We start from the raw sequence: 20,224 nt of genomic DNA, 5'->3' as shown, positions 1-20,224 counted from the left end.
ATGTGCTTTTTTTCATGCAGTGTCACATAAATCCTGATCTCCAAAAGAACATAAGAAACAGGAACTGGAGTAGGCCATTTAGCCCTTTCAGCCTGCTCCACTATTCAACATGATCATGGTTGATCTTCTATCTCAACTCTGCCTTCCCTCACTCCCTTAATTCCCTTAGTATCCCAAAATCAACTATATCAGTGTCTGTGTTGAATATACTCAATAATTGAGCATTCACAGTTCTATGAGGTAGAGAACTCCAAAGATTCACAACCCATTGATTGAAGATATATCTCCTGAGTGTTAAATGACTGACCCCATATTCTGACACCATGACCCCGTGTTCTAAATTCCCCAGCCAAGGGAAACATTTTCTCTGCATCTACACTATCAAGCCCTTTAATATGTTTCAGTTAGATCAGCTCTTATTACTCCAGCTAATATAGACCTAGCATACTCAATTTCTCCTCATCCCTTCATCACAGGAACCAGTCTATTGAACCTTCCTTGTACTCCCTTGAGGGCAAGTATGTCCTTCCTTAGATGAGAGACCAAAACTGCACACAGTTCTCCAGGTGTATTCTCACTAATGCCATGGATAATTGTATTAAGGTTTCTTTACTCTCGTACTCCAATCCCTTTGTAACAAAAGCTAATATTCCATTTGCCTTCCTAATTATTTGTTGTACCCACATGTTAATTTTCTGTGATTCATGTACAAGGGCATATGAACAAACAAACATATGAATTAGGAGCAGGAGTAGGCCACTTGGCTCTACGAGCCTGCTCTGCCATTCAATAAGATTACGGCTGACCTGAATGTAACCTCAACCCCACATTCCTGCCTACCCCCAATAACCTTTCACCGCCTTTTTAATCAAGAATCTATCTAGCTCTGCCTTAAAAATATTCAAAGACTCTGCTTCCACCACCTTTTGAGGAAGAGAGTTCCAAAGAGTCACGAACATCTGAGAGAAAAAAATTCTCCTCATCTCTGTCTTAAATGACCAACCCGTTATTTTTAAACAGTGACCCCTAGTTCTAGATTCTCCCACAAGAGAAAACATCTTCTCCACATCTATCTGTCAAGACCCCTCAGGATCTTAATGGTTTCAATTAAGTCACCTCTTACTCTTCTAAACTCCAGTGGATACAAGCCTAACGTGTCCATCCTCATCAGACAACCCACCCATTCCTGGTATTAGTTTAGTAAACCTTCTCTGAACTGCTTCTAATGCATTTACATGTTTCACTAAATAAGGAGACCAATACTGTACACAGTGCTCCAGATGCGGTCTGACCGATGCCCTGTATAACTGAAGCATAACCTTCCTATTTTTGTAATCAATTTCCCTCGCAATAAATGATAACATTCAATTAGCTTTCCTAATTACCTGCTGTACCTGCATACTAACCTTTTGTGATTCATGCGCTAGGACACCCAGATCCCTCTGAATCTCAGGACCCTGCAATTTCTCACCGTTTAGATAATAAGCTTCTTCTTTATCCTCCCTGCCAAAAAGGACAATTTCATATTTGCCTACATTATACACCATTTTCCAGATCTTTGCCCACTCACTTAACCTATCTATGTCCTTTATGTCCTCTTCACAATTTAGTTTCCTACCTATCTTTGTGTCATCAGCAAATTTAGCAACCACACCTTTGATCCCTTTATCCAAGTCATTTATATAAATTGTAAAAAGTTGAGGCCCCAGCACTGATCCTGAGTCATTGGTCTCTGCTCCTTTTTCCAGTTGCAGCACCTCAAGAACAGAGGGTAAATTATCTCTGCCCCCACCCCCCTCCCTGGGTATTGCTAATCATTGCGAGTGAATGGTTGTGCATCTGTGTGCGAGGTTGATGAGGAGCAGAAGATAATTCAATGATTCTGTGTGAAAATCTACATTATCAGCAGAGACCTGTGCTACTGCTGTGGCAGCTTGAGTACCCTGAACTCCTTCATTCTATTATGAAACATCTGTCACCATGATGAAGAATTGACTACATATCAGCCTCCACATTTGTAATGTTGCTGTGTCTGAAGCGCAGCTGACATGAAACCCCCTTCTGCTTCTGTTTGATTTGCAATCAGTGCTGCTTAACATTGAGGACTGCTGCAGGATTTGATCAGATGATTAAACAGCAGTCTAAGCTAAATTGCTAATTGGTGCTTTGTTTCTTTTTTTAAGTACCTATATACCAAACTGGTCGATGGTCAGTTTTGTTTGATCTAAATATGTTTTTGAGCTCGCTAGCTTGAAGAGTAAATTAGAAAAAAATTTGCAGTCAAGGTGACTACAAGTAATTTTATTATTTATTACAGGTAACTTTTTATACCATATTCAAATGCATGTAGTGAAATTGCCGTGAACATTCGTTCCCTTCGCAACTGGTGCACTGTAGCTACACTGTGACCTATCTCCAAAAACAACTGCAGCAACTCATCAAGGTTCCTTCGACAGCACCTTCCAAACCCGTGACCTAGACCACCTAGAAGTACAGAGGCAGCAGGTGCATAGGAGCACCACCACCTGCAAGTTCCCCTTCCTCACACACCATCCTGACTTGGAACTATATTGCTATTCCTTCACTGTCGCTGGGTCAAAATCCTGGAACTTCCTTCCTAACAGCACAGTGGTTGTACCTACACAACATGGACTGCAGGGGTTCAACTAGGCAGCTCACCACCACCTTCTCAAGGGCAATTAGGGATGGGCAATAAATGCTGCCCTTGTCAGTGTCGTGTACAACCTATGAATGAACAAAAAAGAGTAAATGCTGAAGCAATAACAGTTATTTTTATCTCCTGTTTATATCTTCTTTGACCTTTTTTTGAGGGAGTTGGGTTTTATGTTTCCAAGGCGAAGGATGGCAATGGCTCCAGCAGTCAGGACAGGACTCCTGACCTAGACAGACGGTTTACTCTTGCACCAGTATCAGTCTTTTCACTCTTCTCACTACGACCTCCACCACTTGAATGTCTTTCTCCTGTGTCTTGGTGGCAAGAGCTCCTCTGATCTGACTAGAGCACAATACAGTTTGGGCATGACCTCCTCTGGCTTACACTCTATTGTTTGGCTACTTAGTTAAGCATTCCAATTATTTTATTGAATTCTGCTCTGCTTTGGTTGGATATGTTGAGTGTTGATACTATTAAGACTGCAGGGCTGGGATTTTCCATGCCCACCGGTGTCGGCATTTTCAGTGGCATGAGCGGACAATGTGGCTCAATTGGTTTCACAATGGTGTGAAACTAGTTTGCGATCATCCGCTCTGCACGCCGATGGCAGGCCGCGTTCTCCGCCATCGGATGTTGGGAACCTCATTGTAATACATCAGCACATCATTATAAGGCCAGCCCACCGGACACATCCCACACCCCCGCTGGATCGTCCGCCTGCATCGGCAGGAAAACATGCCGATGTGTTTCACAGCAGCATATAAGCTACGTGCACTTGGCGGGCTGCACTTCGCTCAGGACTTCGAGGTTTGTTTGCCTACCTTGCTTCGGTCAGCACTCGCAGTCATCAGTGTCAGGCTTCACAGACAGCACCACATCACTTTTAGGGGCGCTCACGGGTAGGTCTCTACCTACCAGATCAGCCATAAGGTGGGTGGTTTTTCAATGGCTGCAGGGCTAGGTCTTGCTTGGGGAAGGGGGAAAAGTGGCCTCTGGCAAGGGAAGAGATTGCAGGATGAGGGCTGCACTGGTGAAGGAGGGTAACCCAGGGTGTATGTGGGGGCACATGTTGAGCTGTGCAAGTGGCCTCAAGATTGTGAGGGCTAAGGTGGCAGTCTCCAGAGGAGATGAGGCCAGATGGATATGTGAAGGTATGTGTGAGAATGGGTGGTAATGTCCCTGAGCTGGTAGTGAGTGAGATGCCAGTGACTGTGTGATGGGCTTGAGTGTGTGAGTTTAGAATGATGACATGGTTGCCATGCCTTGACTGCACGAATTAGATCATTCATCCTCTATCTGCATTGGATGGCTAACCTCTTCTGTGCAACATTGGCACTGATCACCACTGCCATCGCCTACCAAGCTGGAGTGGTAATGTTGCTGCCCCTCCTGCAGCCAGAGCTGGGGTAGAGGACATCACAGTGGGCCTCCACGGTGTCCAAAAAGCACTCGAGAGCTGCAGTCTTCTTGCCTTTTGGGGTCATGTCTTCTTTGCTGCAGTCCTGGGCTGGAAGCACTAAGCGTGGCTGTACTTTAAATATGGCGCTCCCCATGATGAGGTGATAGTGTGGCGGGTGAATGAGAGCCCGCCCGCCATGGAAATGGCGTGTTTCCCAGGAATGTATCAGTAATGCGGTGGGTTTGTGATGATATGGTGTGAAAACCCGCCATTGCGGCCGGCAGGTAAAACGTCATTTTACCCGCCCACTGCAGCACTTAATGCAAATCTGGGCTGATTCCGCCCTTATTCTTTCCTGCTTTTATCCTTCACCTTTTTAACACCATTTGTGGAATTGGTGTGACACCATGAAGCTAAAATTGAAACAAGAGCCAGCATAAAATTGGTGGGGGGGATAGTCTCAACCTCAATTGAGATGCAGGAAGATGAGAACGGTATCCACCTTCAACTGAAAGGTCTCAAGTGTTAGCTTTAATTGGTAGCAGACAGTAGAGAAGAAAAGGGCTGAAATTCAAAAAGGTGTAGGAGTGGATAAAAACACATAGGGCGGTATTATACGGCCCCATTGTGGTGGGGGCGGGGCCACAAAAAGCAGTGAGCCATTCAAAAGTCAATAGGCTTTGTCGGGACCGTAAGATCCCGTCAGCATAAAATTCCACCCACAGAGACGTCCTAACCAGGTCATGCTGATAGTGGTGTTGATGGCAATCTTTTTCTTTGCAGCCTATTAGCTCTATGATAAGGAACTGAATGGGTCACAAAGAATTTTGGTGACCTCTGTGCTAGATAAATATGTTTGATTCCCTGATAGGCTAACATTGTATATCAGAAGTACTTTTGTTACTCGTCTATTAAACTTTACATTAATTCTCACAACCACCACACATCTTCAATAAAATACAAGTATAAAGCCTCACCTACAATTTGGCCAAACATAAGTTGATATCTGTGATCTAATATTCATTTATGGTCACTATACAACTGGCCTGTGAGTCGCAATAATTTCTCTTTGGGCATTTGCAATGGGGCCTTTACATGTGTGCACCAAAATTAACTCAACAGCCAGCAATGCACTGGTGAAGTTACTTATCTGTGAGCATAGCACCAGCTGGCCAAATCTGAAGCTTAAAAAGGTCACGTTAAAAAAAACTGCTCTGCCAGAGAAGCCCCCAATTTTAACTGTTGACCACTATAAAAAGCTATTATGTTACAGTTGCACAAAATACTTACATCCTAAAGCACTTCTTGGAGCCAAGAATATTAGGCACAGCATTAAGTTGACTATGGAATGCCAACCAACTGTGCAAGAATGTTAATACATAGATCTAAGCCCACAATTCTGTTAACAGAAAATTCACCTCAGTTTGTTGTGGGAAGACACTGATAGGAGCCCAAACATTTGGCTGGAGGAAGGGTGTGATGAATAGCCAACTCAGATTGCTCTTCTAACAGCCAGTCAGTGGTACTGGCAGAAGCCTTAGAAGCAACTCACTTGCCCATTTGCAGAAATAGGTTTGCTACTAAACAAAAAGAGAAGGTTCCAAGAGGGGGAAAAAATTGCAGCAAATAAACATCTTACAAATACACAACAACATTTAGTAAGTCAGGCTGTGACCTTTGAAGGAGATAAAGAAATCTAATTGAATTTCTTGTCCTTTTTCACAGATGGACCCAGTTCAGAAAGCAGTGATAAATCACACGTTTGGGGTTCCTCTTCCTCCAAGAAGAAAACAAGTAATTTCATGCAACATCTGCCAACTAAGATTTAATTCTGATGTGAGTGTACAAGGGCCAAGGAAGCATTTGAGCCCATAGATTGCTCCAGAGATGACACATAATATCTTGATGGACATGAGGCAAAATCAAATGTTGTTAATGAAACATCAGCTCAGAATGGCATGTTCTAGAGTTTTGAGGGCTGTTGCAGAAACTCGTTTTACTGTAGTTGCCAACTGGTTATTTTGTATTCCAACCCTGGCACCTCAACTGTTAATTAATTTATTTTATTGAAAACCTGTGGTAAAATAATAGAGAAGAGGAATGTTAAAAAACTTGAATGTCTTATTCAGATTTAGGACCTTGAACAAAAATTCTGGCATGTTGTCAATGCCAATTATTTTGCAGATGACGAATCTTTTGACCCATTCAGCATCTTATCTCAGTCATCAATCACTTTTTGTCATGGATGAGCAGCAATTCAGATTTGTTGTTCAAACTCACCAGTGCGAAAAATGTTGCACCTGGAGGCTTTAGAAAATATTCTCAAATAAAGGGTGCCACAGTGCCTGGCTTTGTACAATTCACAGGGCTGCACTATAGGTGTATTCTATCTGTGAATTGTGTACAAACACAAGCCTTTTACTCCAGCACCAGTCACAGCTAAAAAATTGAGGTTACTGAAGATCATGTGTAAGAGTTGCTAAAAAGCATTAAACGAACCTTCCAAGTATTGTAAATACATTGCAGTCATTGCAAAAAGAATTGGTTATTTTCCAGAGCAAATACCTTGACACCTATGTAGAAGAATAATTGGTAAAAGAAAGTTGCTACTGGTGGGGGGGGGTGGGGGTGTGAAAAAGAACTATAACAGCCATGTGTCCGTTACATCAACATAACTTCATGTGTCAATGACACAACAATAAATGTTGATGTATTTTACATCATTATGTTAGTTCATTTACATTGTGAATTGACCTTTGGATGTTCTTCCAGAGAAAAAAGACCAAACTTTAAGGTTGTGGCACACCAATCAAACAGTGGCAGTTTTATAAATGTTTTTCAGTTTTGCTTACATTATGGAACACTGACTTTTGGTCCTGACTTACTCCCAACTGTCAATAAATGAAGGATTAGATGGAAGGATCACTACCACAACATCCACACTTCCAGTAGATAATGAGGGATCACAGGAATGCATTATCCCAAGGTCACATATATATCTTCCCCAATATACCAGGGATCCAACAGACGTACAGCCACATATCCATCCTCCTTATTGGATCACCATAGTTACATGGAAAAACATGGAAACAATGTAAGGAGTTTCAGTCTGCAGCACTGAACTGTTCATGCCTGCCGGAAACTCGAGTGCTCATGTGTGGAATGCATGGAGGTTGTCCAGGCCTGTTATTTGCCTTGTAAGAGGCAGATAGATGTTCCATGTAACACGGGATATGATGGAAGATAGGACAGCTGGATCTCTGCTGTTATATGGGGATTCCACTGATCTCCTACTTAAGTTACAGCAGGGTGCCGATGGACCTCCCCTCCTATGTGACCTCCACCACCACCACCACCACCCCACCACACCCCTCTACACTCACTTCCCTATGAGATTTCTGGATCAGAAAGTTCTGCTGTTTTAGCAGTTGCATCTAATAATATGTTCCTTTTGAATGTACTTTTTTCAATTTAACATTGAAGAGATCTACAGGGAGAATTCCCATAGCGTTCTCCTGATTTGTGAGTGTTACTTAGGTAACCCTGGAGAAATGGTGCAATGAGCCTTTTTCCTGGGGATTTTACTGGTCTTCTCCTGAATAAACGTGACACGGTGGATCAGGAGAACCACTGTGGAAATTCTAGGTGCCAGTTGTCGTGATTGGGAATGCATTGCCTGAAAGGGTGCTGGTTGCAGATTCAATGGTAACTTTCAAAAGAGTACTGAAAACATACCTGAAAAGGAGGAATTTGTAGCTATGGGGATAGAGCAGGGGAGTGGGACCAATTAGATGGCTCTTTCAAGGAGCTAGCACAGGCACAGTGGGATGACTGGCCTCCTTCTGTGCTGTATGATTCTATGATTCTATAAACCACTTGCTTCTAAACCCTGCCTTGTGAAGTTATTCCAAAAAAAGACCACCTACTTAGTAACACTCCTTACATCCTGCCAGAATCGACCTAAGCTCATATCTCTTGTTTTGTTGTTTTGTGTCAGTTCAAGTGGCCCTGACTGATCCTTAGCATCCTACATACGTCTTGAATAAACCTGAAAACAGTCTACCACATAGTAGCTGCATAATAATGATTTAGCTTTTTTAAACAGCACTTTTGTCATTGGCACAGACATGGATACTTGTTGGATATCCGTGATAATAACAGCTTGCATTTATACAACACATTTAGTGCAGGAAAACTGCCCAAGGCCCTTCATGAGAGTGCAATCAGGCAAAAATTCCAACCAAGTCAAAGAAGGCGGGCGCACACCCAAACCGAACGGGAGAAAAATAGTGCACGATGACGTCAGGCGAGTGTCCTGACATCACCACGCACTCGCGTGATATTTCAGTTGGCAGGCACGCACGAGGCGCGGCAGCGCACCCACCAACAATTAAGAGGCCTATTAAGGCCCTTAATCAATCAATTCAATTGAATTTTTTGCTGCCCATCCAACCTGACGGTTGGCAGGTGGGTGAATAGGCCTTTGCATTTTTTGTGAAACCTCATCCACGGGCGGGATGAGGTTTCAGCCATAGATTTAAAAAATTAAAAACTTTTAAAACTAATTTTTAATATGTCCCATCTCATGTGACAGAGTCACATGAGGGGACATGTTTTCCTTAATTTTAACATCTTTATCTGTAAAGTTAAAAATCTTTAGCTCCCTGAGGCAGCTCTGTGCATGCGCTGACTTCCGCGCTCGCCCCCTCCCCCTTCCCCTCCCTCCACCCAGGCATCGTTGAGCGTTTCGGCACGTGATTCACGCTGGCTGGCCGTTGATTGGCCGGCCAGCAAGAAATCGCGGTCGGGGCCCAGTCGAGGGCAGTGGTCGCTTTCGCGGCCGCTCCCGGGCCCATCCACCTGACGAGGTAAAAATCTTGCCCATGAAAACTCTGCCCGCCACCACCCCCACCAGACCCCCACCTCGGCCACTCCTCACCCCATCTGCCCTCCCCGCCACGGCAATTTTGATGCTTTAAAATGGGGTCCCAGTGGCAAAAAGTTGGGGAAGCACTGTACAGGACAGGTGATGTAGGTTTTAAAGCGCACCTTGAGAGAGAGGCGGGGAGACATAAACATTTAGTCGGGAATTGCAGGGTTTAATGCTGAGAGGGCAGTGTTGCCAATGATGGGGTGAACGAAGTGAGGGATGCAAATGAATTGGAGGAACACAGAGTTTTCTGAATGGTTATAGGGTTGAAGAAGGTTGCAACAATAAGGATAGAAAAGGGCATTGGGGGGATTTCAACACAAGGATTAGAATTTTAAAATTGAAGCATTGGTAGATGGGAACTAATGTAGGTCAACAAGCACAAGGTTGATGGGCGAATAGGGCTTGGTACAAGTTAGAATATGGACAACGGGGTTTTACACAAACTCAATTTTACAAAGGATGGAAGATAGGAGGTAAACCGGCCAGGAGAACATTGGACTAGTCAAGTCTGGAATGAGGATGGAATGGATGAGGATTTTATCAGCAGATGGGCTGAAGTGTAGATGGAGAAGGGGAATGTCACAAAGGTGGAAGCTGGCAGTCTTTGTATTGGAGAGGATATTGAGTCTCCAGAGGTAATATTGCGGGGAGAGGATGCGATTGCAGGAGATTCTCTGACTGGGACAAGATAGGTAAGTGTGGAACCAGGCTAGGCCAATCCCACTCAGCTAGACAAATGTTGAGAGGCATTTGAGTAGGCTGGTGTGGCCAATCATATCAGTCGTTGTAGACATGTTAAAAAGGACATGGGCAGTTAGCAGTTTAAATTTAAATAATGCATGCTTCCGCATAAATATAAACTTCCCCAGCTTTAAGATTGACCCAAAATTCCTCAGGGGTTCTTTTGGGGCAGAACTTTGCCCTTGGTGGGGGCGCTCGGCGGGGTCAGGCGGGGGGCGTTCGGGAAGTCGACCATGAAATGCGAGCTTCAGTGTCAGCGCTGCCTGTGTGGGGAGGAAAGTGGGGGGGAGGAGGACCAGCAGGCCGAGTGCGAACTTCGCGCATACACAGAGCTGCCTCAGGGAGATGAAGCGATTTTTAAAAAGAAAATTAAGAAAATAAAAATGTCATAAAATACGTCCCCTAAGTCACATGAGCAGGGACATGTTATTAATTTGGTTTTAAAACTTTTATTTTATTTTTATTTGCTTTCGGAAACTGCATCCTGCCCGTGGAGGTTTCCAAAAGAAATGCAACGGTCACTAGACCTTTTCGCCTGCCCGCCAACCGTTAGGTTGGATGGGCAGCAAAAAATTTACATGACTTGATTATTTATTGGCCTTAACAGGCCATTTAATTGTCGGCGGGCATGCTGCCAACTCAGTGCGCACCCACCGACTGAACTATCGCACACGGCACGCTCAGCTAACATCAACATACATCATTTCACGCTCGAGTGGGTCGGGCACGCGCCCGACTGCCGAGCAAAAATTTATGCCCTTGGTTCTGCCCATAAGTTTTGTGGAAGATGGAAGGAACCCCTAGAATAAAAATTGGCCTGGGTCTCTGTCATTTCTGCTGGTTTACTTGTAAGGGGTAGAGCCTCCATTTGCTCCTTAGAAGGCAAATAATAGACAGGGCTGTGGATTAGCTATGTCAGGAGCTCCTGTTCCTTAGGTTGGACAGGCACATAATGTATTATTGGAGGCCGACTCACTGAGGGAGTTTTTTTTGTTTATTTATTCATTCAGAGGATTTGGCGTCACTGGCTGGGCCAGCATTTATTACCAATCCCAAACTGCCCTTGAGAAAGTGGTGGTGAACCACCTTCTTCAACTGCTGCAGTCCATGTTGTGCAGGTACACTGACAGTGCTGTTAGGAAGAGAGTTCCAGGATTTGACTGAGCAACAGTGAAGGAATGCTGATATAGTTCCAAGTCAGGATGGTGTGTGGCTTGGAAAGGAACTTGCAAGGTGGGCATCTGCTGATCCTTGTCCTTGTAGGTGGTAGTAGTCGCAGGTTTGGAAGGTGCTGTCAAAGGATTCTTGGGTGAGTTGCTGCATTGCATCTTGTAGACGGTACACACTGCTGTCAATGAGCTTTGGTAGTAGGGGGAGTGAATGTTTATGGTGATTACTAGGGTGCTAATCAAGCAGGCTGCTGTGCCCTGGATGGTGTTGAGATTCTTATGTGTTGTTGGAGCTGCACTCATTCGGACAAGTGGAGAGTATTCCATCACACTCCTGACTTGTGCCTTTTAGATGGTGAACAGGCTTTGGGAAGTCAGGAGGTGAGTTACCCCAGCCTCTGACCTGTTATTGTAGCCACAGTATTTCTGTGGCTGGTCCAGTTCAATTTCTGGTCAATGATAACCTCCAAGATGATGATAGCGGGGGATTCAGAGATGATAATGCCATTAAATGTCAAGGGGCGATGGTTAGATCCTCTCTTGTTGGAGGTGGTCATTACCTGGCGCTTGTGTGGCGCGAATGTTACTTGCCACTTGTCAGCCCAAGCCTGAATGTTGTCCAGGTCTTGCTGCGTTTGGAGATGGACTGCTTCAGTATCTGAGGAATCGTGAATGGTGCTGAACATTGCGCAATTATCAGCGAACATCCCCACTTCTGACCTTATAATGAAGCAGCTCAAGCTAGTTGGGCTAAGGACACGACCCTGCGAATCTCCTGCCCTGGGACTGAGATGACTGAGCTCCAAAAACCACAACCATCTTCCTTTGTGCTAGGTATGACTCCAATCAGCAGAGAGTTTTCCTCCTGATTTCTATTGATTCCAGTTTTGCTAGGGTTCTACGATGCCATGCTTGGTAAAATGTTGCCCTGATGACAAGGGCAGTCACTCTCACCTCACCTCGGGAGTTCAGCTCTTTTGTCCATATTTGAACCAAGGCTGGAATGAGGTCAGGAGCTGAGTGGCCCTGGCGGAACCCAAACTGAGCACCAGTGAGCAGCTTTTTGCTGAGTAAGTGCTGCTTTATAGCACTGTTGATGATCCTTTCCATCACTTTGCTGATGATTGAGATGCATGACTGATGGGGCAGTAATTGGCCAGATTGGATTTGTCCTGCTTTTTTGTGGACAGGACATACCTGGGCAATTTTCCACATAGCCAGGTAGATGCCAGTGTTGTGTCTGTATTGGAACAGTTTGGCTAGGAAGCGCAGCAAGTTCTGGAGCACAAGTCTTCAGTACTATTGCCGGAATATTGTCAGGCCCCACAGTCTTTGCAGTATCCAGTGCCTTCAGCCGTTTCTTGCTATCACATGGAGCGAATTGAATTGGCTGAAGACCGGCATCTGTGATGCTGGGGACCTCAGGAGGAGGCCGAGATGGATCATCCACTCGGCACTTCTGACTGAAGATGGTTGCAAATGCTTCAGCCTTATCTTTTGCATTGACACGCCGGGCTCCCCTATTATTGAGGATGCGGATATTTGTGCTGCTGCCTCTTCCAGTTTGTAGTTCAATTGTCCACCATCATTCAAGACTGGATGTGACAGGACTGCAGAGCTTAGGTCTGATCTGTTGGTTGTCGAATTGCTTAGTATGTCTTTGCATGTCAAATCTGCTCACTGATGCTCAGTTTGGGTTCTGCTAGGGCCACTCAGCTCCTGATCTCATGTGTTGTAGTTTCACTAGGTTGACACCTCATTTTTAGGTCTGCCTGGTGCTGCTCCTGGCATGCCGTCCTGCACCCTTCATTGAACTGGTGCTTGATCCCTGGCTTGATGGTAATGGTAGAGTGGGGAATATGCTGGGCCGTGAGGTTACAGGTTGTGGTTGAGTACATTCCTGATGCAGCTGATGGCCCACAACGCCTCATGGATGCCCGACTTTAAGTTGCTAAATCTGTTTGAAATCTATCCCATTTAGCATGGTGGTAGTGCCACACAAAACGATGGAGGGTATCCTCAGTGTGAAGATGGGACTTTGTCTCCACAAGCACTGTGCGGTGTTTACTCCATCAATGTTGTTGTGGACAGATTCATCTACATCAGGTAGATAGGTGAGGATAAGGTCAAGTATGTTTTTCCCTCTTGAGATGCCCAGTAAAGGCATGTCATATTCATAACTTTTAAAACATGAACTTAACTTAATTAACTTAACTTATTTAACTTGAAATATGAACAAAAAGTGCTGGAAAAACTCAGCAGGCCCGTGGAGAGAGAAACAGAATTATCGTTTTGAGTCCAATATGACTTCTTCTGAACAAGGGTGTGAGTGGATCCAACCTGTAAATTTTGTCAGGTGATTGACCCCTGAAGAGGGGCAGTTTTGAAAAAAAAAGGTTGCCCATCAGCCCTGTTAATCGGAAGTTGAGGGGAATGTGATTGAGGTTGTGGGAATGCTTGGGGAATGCCCTGTGGACAGGGAAATACTGGCGTTCCCAGCAGTCATGAGCAGATGGGTGTATCGCTAGTGGAGATTGTGCCTGTATGTCTGATGTTGATTAGGTAACGTCCCACTAAATCCATAAACTTTGGTAATGTTAATGCTGGAGGGCACCTGAGTACAATCCTGGAACAATCCACAGAATATCAGCGTGGTTATACCTTCATCTTCCATTAGTCATATCTTGATTTTGTAATGCTAAATGGACGGGTGGCAAAGGAAAATAGGACTGAGATCTGCAATGCTTTCTCTCAATCCATATTAGGACCCATCCATGTACAGGCATTATTTTCATTGGCTTGTAGCAGCACCTGCCTATCATTGGCAGAAGATAATTCAACTCCTGATGAAATAAAATTGGCAAGAATGAGTATTTATGCTTTCAGAGCATTTATTCAGACAGAGGTTAAGAATGTAGCATGGTCAATGGAGAGCTCCATCAACTACAAGATAAATGGCTAAATTTTTCATTCCTATTATTATCACACTGCTGGAGACTATAATCCTGAAATGCTGCATGTACTTTCATTTCAGCGATTATGTAATAGTAAATCAGCTGGAAAGCCTCAGTGAATCAGTATGCATTGTATCGTGTGTGGAAGAGGCAAATGAATAGAGATAGATGTACTTAAGCTACCAGACAGACTTATCGAAAGAGCACATCTTACAGAATAATAAACAATTGATAAACTCCCCATTGCAGTATAATGTTAAGATTCCTTGATGGTTAAAGCATACCTGCTGAGACACTTCTGTTTTCTGTTTACAAGATGTCCTATATGTAAAAGCACATATTACTTTCAATGTAAAACTTAATTTACTACTCCTGGTCAGTGCTGAGTTTTTAATCCTATTGGAGCATTAGAACATGCGTCCACAATTAGTAGTGATATTGTGGTTGACCTCACAGAGGACATTCCTCTTCCCAGCTACCTCACACAATACCATTTCCATCTCAGCAGCAATCAAACAGGGCTACTGGGGCTGCTCTCCCACTTGACAGAAGACACATGTCCGCACAGTGGGATTCCTTCCTCTTCATTTTTGCCTTAGCCCTCTCTGCGTTCAGTATTGATAATATCTGCAAAGGATTAAGCTTCTTTTTGAGACTTTCAAAGACACAAAGAATTTTTGGGATTGCCAGGGGCAAAGGTGGCATTGTGGTAATGTCACTGGACGAGTAATCCAGAGACCCAGACTAATGATTTGGGAGACATGGGTTCAAATCCCACCATGGCAGCTGCTGGAGTTTAAATGCAATTAACAATAAAATAAATCTGGAAAAGAAAGCTAGTTTCAGTAATGGTGACCATAAAACTATCATTGTTTGTCATAATAGCCCACCTGGTTCATAAATGTCCTTTGGGGAATGAAATCTGCTGCCCTTACCTGGTCCGGCCTACATGTGACTCCAGACCCCCTGCAATGAGGTTGACTCTTAACTGCCCTCCGAAACAGCCTAGCATGCCACTTCAACATAGTTCAACAGTAATTAGTGATGGGGAACAAACGTTGGCTTTGCCATCGATGCTCACATCCCATCAAAGAATTTTTTAAAAATCCATTTATTTATTTGTCTGCATGCCATGCTCTCTAATCACTAGTCTGTTCCTTGCACTTACTAAATCTACACCTGGAACTGTGCATAATTATGTAGCTGCGCTGGTCCATGGAGGTACTATTAATTAGCACATTATCACTGATGCGATTAGATCAATTATTGACCTGATTTATAACAGAAATTGGTCTTGCTGCCTTCTGTCTGGAAGAACAATCATACTGAGTCTCAGCAGCTTGTTGGCTAGGGATATTAATTCTGATTTATGTTGGTAGGTAGGATAATATGTAACAATAGGGAAGATTTTCCTGATGGATAAAAATTGGGTCTGTATCTTTACATATGTGCATCTGACCTACAAGATTTTCTAATGGTCATTGTGCCCACAATGTGGATCCAAGGAGATCTTCTCTAATATATTATTAACATTGTTACATGGAAGATTATGGAAAAGATTTTTACTTCCATTAATGATCCCCATTAGGTAAGCTTTTCTATTATAAGAGTAGCCATAGATGAAATTCTATATGGAACAAGTTGATTTCTATGCTGCAGGAATCACAGATAAGCCTGTGTTTTTTGGGTCGTTTCTCCCAGTTTTACTCTAGATTATTTTATTCTAGCTTCTTTATATTGGGTTGTTCTCATAGGTGAGTCTTAGCTGTCAGTGAATTTGAAACTTAGAAAAATGTTGATATCCCGCAGAAAGTAATGAACGGTAAATCTCCCTTTAAACAGTTGCTGAGGCATTGTGGATAACTGGATATTTAACTGGCTGTCAGATAAATTCTAAAGGTGTAGCCAATTGTACACACAAATGAACAAGTGTTTGATTTTTATAGCTTGATCTGCCTGCTTGCTTGCACTTGCATTTGTGCCATTTTTGCAAGGTTTCTCAGGCCGAAGTTATGACAGATGAACGGGAGAAGCCCAGCAGAAATTCATCACCTTATCCTAGACTACTTTGATTACTTTTGAGGGATGCAGCAAAATTTATCAGATCTTTGTTCTCTTCACCTTTAATTTGTGATTAGTTGCTTCCTTCAGGAGATTCAAAGATCAAATTATGTTCAAAATAGATAAAGAATGTATGGTTTGTGGAGGAAAAGCCCTTGATGGGCTGAATGGCCATTTCTCATTCCATACTGATTTTTTAATCTCGTTTGATAGGGTAGGTTAGAATTATGAAAGAAACCTTAAATCATCTGTTTAATTAAGTCTTACATATCAGTCTAACGGGTTATAACAGTGCTGCATAAAAATCATATCCAGAGGTTCTAAGTGACAGCTTGTTTGGTGAAGATAAGTAGAAGATATGATGCTGCTTTGATTAAGAAAGAATTGGTTAAATATCTGGTTAGGAATGGGGTTGACTGTTTTAAGGATAAATATTGGTAGAGTTCAAAAGATCACAAGATAGTTACAAATTAATCAGGTTATTCCACCCATCTTAACTTATATATCAGGAAAGACCCTGTAGTTCCCATCACGGCATTCAACTATTTTTTAAATGATTCTAATGATTTATTTCTACCCACAACCAATACCTTTCTCCAAATAATTATCCAATTTGAATTTTCAAAATTTAACATGCCTTTTTATGACCTTATCTAATGCACTCACAATTTCATGGAATTACGTATTTGAACTGCTAAGTCCCTTTATTGAGCCACAACTTTCTATTCCATATATGCTTCTATTCCTTTTTTTTTTCAAAAATGTATTATCTTACCATTATCCACTTTATATTGCTTGGTGCCATCTGTCTGTATATCCCAGAAGTTTGTTATTGTCTCCCTTGCTGTTTACCAAATACACTTTTGTGTTGGCAGAGAATTTTGAGATTGTGTTTTCTGTGCCTAAGGCAAAATCATCCATAAAATGAGAACAATAGTGAACCTAATATTGACTCCAAGGTTACACCATTTCTAACCCCTCTCCAGTTCAAACAGTACATATTTACCTTGCTTTCTGTCCAACAACCTGCTTGCTTTCTAGCGCATACTAAATCTACCACATTCTGTTCAATCGAAATGAATCATATATTACTTAAGCTTCTATGAGTCTTTAATCAAAAAATGTGTTCTTTTTGCAATATTGTTAAATCAATCTGTCCTAAAGGTAGTTAATGGTTAGTTGGCCTGGTGATGATCAGATCCAGGTCATGCCAATACCCTCATTTAGATGTCTCCAGGATACTTTTGGCATAGTTTGTTCTGAAAGAAAGTGTTAGTTACACAAAGATAATGGTAGCAGCAAAGTTGAAGTAATCTCTGTCCATTCTCATTTATCTATCCCAGGCCATGATGTCTGAGGCAGGAGAGCCTTGCCTCATGGTCTGCACCCACTCTTGCTTTGAAATGTCCCAGTAGGCCAAGATGTTCTGACTTAGGGATTCTGCTGATAGCAATGCCAAGCTCCTCATAAAACTTGTCTTTCACCTTTGTAGTGGAGCATAGCATTGGAGAATAGGTACTCAATGACTTTAACTGGCCTTGTTTGAGTTGACAGGCAGATAAAGAGAACATGTTGTGAACCGTTTGTGTTCTATCATCGAGAGTAGTGAGCTCCTTATAGCAAAACCTACACCTTGCTCACACATTTCCTCTGAACTCCTCCCCTGCCAGCTGAATGTGTCATGTTTTTCTTTCAATGATCCATTCTTGGTGAGCCTTGGCTCTTGTACACAACCTTTGTCAATGTCAGCCTATAAAGTTACATGTCAATCGCATCTATCTTGCCCGTGTTATTGACCAGCTGTGTCTGTCAATCCTGTGCACATGGTGCTAACATTCTAGCTTGCCAATCGAAGAGTTGGCATCTTCTTTCTTTTCATTTGTTTCATTTGTTTGCCTGGTGCAATGGATTTGGTTCACCTGTTGAGCAGACTCTAAGTTCCCAGCACTCATTGAAGCAGATAGACAGTGGCGGGCCAGCATCTTACTAGTTGGGAACTGCGGTGGCTGACCAGTGGGACACAAAGGTCCCTCCCACTGTCAGAGACAACCCATAGCACCCCTTCTCTACGCCAATCGAGCTGGGCTTATCACTCATAACTGCTGTCTCCTGTGTTATGTTAATGCTCTGCAATGAAACTGGAATGCTCTCTCCAGGGTTCAAGCCTGGACAAAATTCATGGAGACCCTGGGCTGCCCAAACGTCAAGGTCCCCCTCTTGACCTCCCCAATAAAGTCCAAAGGAATGCAAAGCATTACATTTGGCACCAGCTTGGTTGCAAGAGTTGCCCTAGTTGTTGCTCTCTGAGCAGCGTTCTCAACACATGCAGCTACCTTAGCATTGACTGTGATACCGATTACTTCCTGGTGAACACTAAAGTTAGCAAGGATACAATCCTTGAAGGCTTTTCATTCAAAGCAGAAATGCTGCCCTCATATCAAGGTCAGCCATGCTGCCTACCCAGTAAAAACCACAGCTCCTCAACTCAATTGGACACGTGCTCTCCGGCATTCCCACACAGTACAGAAGCAAAGTGGAATATACTCTGAGACGTCACCTACAATTGCGCACTCTCAATTTATGGGAAGCAGGGGCAGAAAAATGTTGACTTATTTGAGGCTAACATCCCCATGATGGAACCTGGCATTGAAACAGTGCAGTCTGCTCTTATTAATTACAAGCGAGACTCAAGCGAGAAGGCTCTGAATGCACTAAGAGTGGCTCAAAGTAAAGTCCAAACTGTTAGGCCATTGACTACTGGTTACAGCTTTGCCAAAATATCTAGATATCTTTTGGCACAGGAATGCTAGAGGCACATATGAAGGAATCAAAAAGGCAACAGGTCCATCAACAAAGAAAACAGCTCCAGTGAAACTAAAGGGAGGGGAAGTCATCACCGACTGCAATAAACGGTTTGAGTGATGGGTGGAACAGGACATTGAGTTGTACTTTAGGGACAACACTGTCCTGAAGGAAGTTCTAGACACCATGGAAAGCTTGCCTTTCATGATGGGGCTGGTTGTTGAACACATAGTGGAGGAGCTTAGCAAAACTATTGACTTGCTTGCCATGGGCAAAGCTTCAGTTGTTGATGCTATAGCACCTGAACCGCTCAAGAATGGGAAACCAGCATCCTGCAGCAGGCATCCTGCATGAACTCCTCTGTCTCTGCTGCAGGGGGAGGTGCCCCAGGATGTGTGTGAGGCAAAGATTGTGACCCTGTACGAAAACAAGAGGGACTGCAACTATTGCAACATTTATCGACTCATTTCCCTGCAGAGCATTGCGGTATAAGTATTTTCCCGAGATGTCCTTGTCAGACTGCAGATGTTGGCTGAACACATCCACCCCAAATTACAATGTGACTTCGGAACTGGAAGATCTACACTGGACATGATCTTCTCAGTCCTGCAGCTGCAAGGGAAATGCCATAACCAAAGGAGACCACCATACATTGCCTTCATCGATCTCACCAAAGCATTTGACCATGTGAACAGAGGCGGTGTGTTTAGGCTGCTGGTGAGAACTGGCTGCCCTCCGAAGCTGCTCAATGTGATCTCCTCTTTCCATGACAACATGATGGGCAAGGTCAGCTATGACAAGGCAATATTGGAACCCTTTAAGAACCCTGGGGACAGACAGGGTTGTGTTCTGGGACCAACACTCTTTGGCATATTCATTTTTTACTGCTCTCATATGCCTTCAGGTGATTTAAAGAGGGTGGCTATTTACACACAAGAACAGACAAAAGCTGTTCAGTCTTGCTCACCTTAGATCCAAGACAAAGGTTAGTCAAGTCCTCATCAGAATGTTGCTTTACACTGATGATGCCGCAATTGCATTCATACTGAGGAACACCTTCAGTGGAAAATGGACAGACTTGATCATGCCTGTAGGAGTTTGGTTGACCATCAGTATAGTGTTCAATGGTTTGATTGATCTGCATTTGATCATGTTAGTTGGTTCTCTGAACGCTTAAGCCTGTGAGTTGAGCTAGGGAGCTAAATCAATTGAAAATGTTCTAGAAAAGACCTGGGTCCTGACCATGGGGAGAACTTTCCCCACATCGGGAGGCTTGTGTGGGGGCAGGCGCAGACCTGATCGGTGCCCCCGATTGGGTCTGCACCGTCATCTTACATGAGTGGGCCAATTAAGGCCCGGCCCACATGACGTGTGCCCGGAAGCACTGAGCACTCCCTGTGCGGGTGGTGGTGGGCCTGGGTGGGGGGGGGGGGTGTTCCTTAAGTTGGGGCTTGCACTCTTTCATGCATGCGCTCAAAAGAGTATAGAAAT

The 20,224-nt window shown here is 43.6% G+C and overlaps 1 protein-coding gene across 6 annotated transcripts in view; it reads left to right on the top strand.

Annotated features, from left to right (window-relative positions):
* The window catches only part of LOC144678897 (zinc finger protein 385D-like), a 452,940-nt gene that overhangs the window by 273,331 nt on the left and 159,385 nt on the right, over positions 1-20,224 (top strand). For 5 of the 6 annotated variants that reach the window (XM_078538956.1, XM_078538951.1, XM_078538952.1 and 2 more), the window contains one exon: positions 5,799-5,909. The exons of the other annotated variant lie outside the window; for it this stretch is intronic. In XM_078538956.1, coding sequence (XP_078395082.1) covers positions 5,799-5,909 — 111 coding nt within the window. The remainder of the gene's footprint in view (positions 1-5,798; positions 5,910-20,224) is intronic. 6 annotated transcript variants of the gene reach the window in all.

This window comes from Cetorhinus maximus, chromosome 3 (assembly GCF_964194155.1).
Source record: "Cetorhinus maximus chromosome 3, sCetMax3.hap1.1, whole genome shotgun sequence".
Taxonomy (NCBI): domain Eukaryota; kingdom Metazoa; phylum Chordata; class Chondrichthyes; order Lamniformes; family Cetorhinidae; genus Cetorhinus; species Cetorhinus maximus.
Note: the sequence above shows the minus strand (reverse complement) of the source record. Positions and strands in the feature narration are given on the sequence as shown.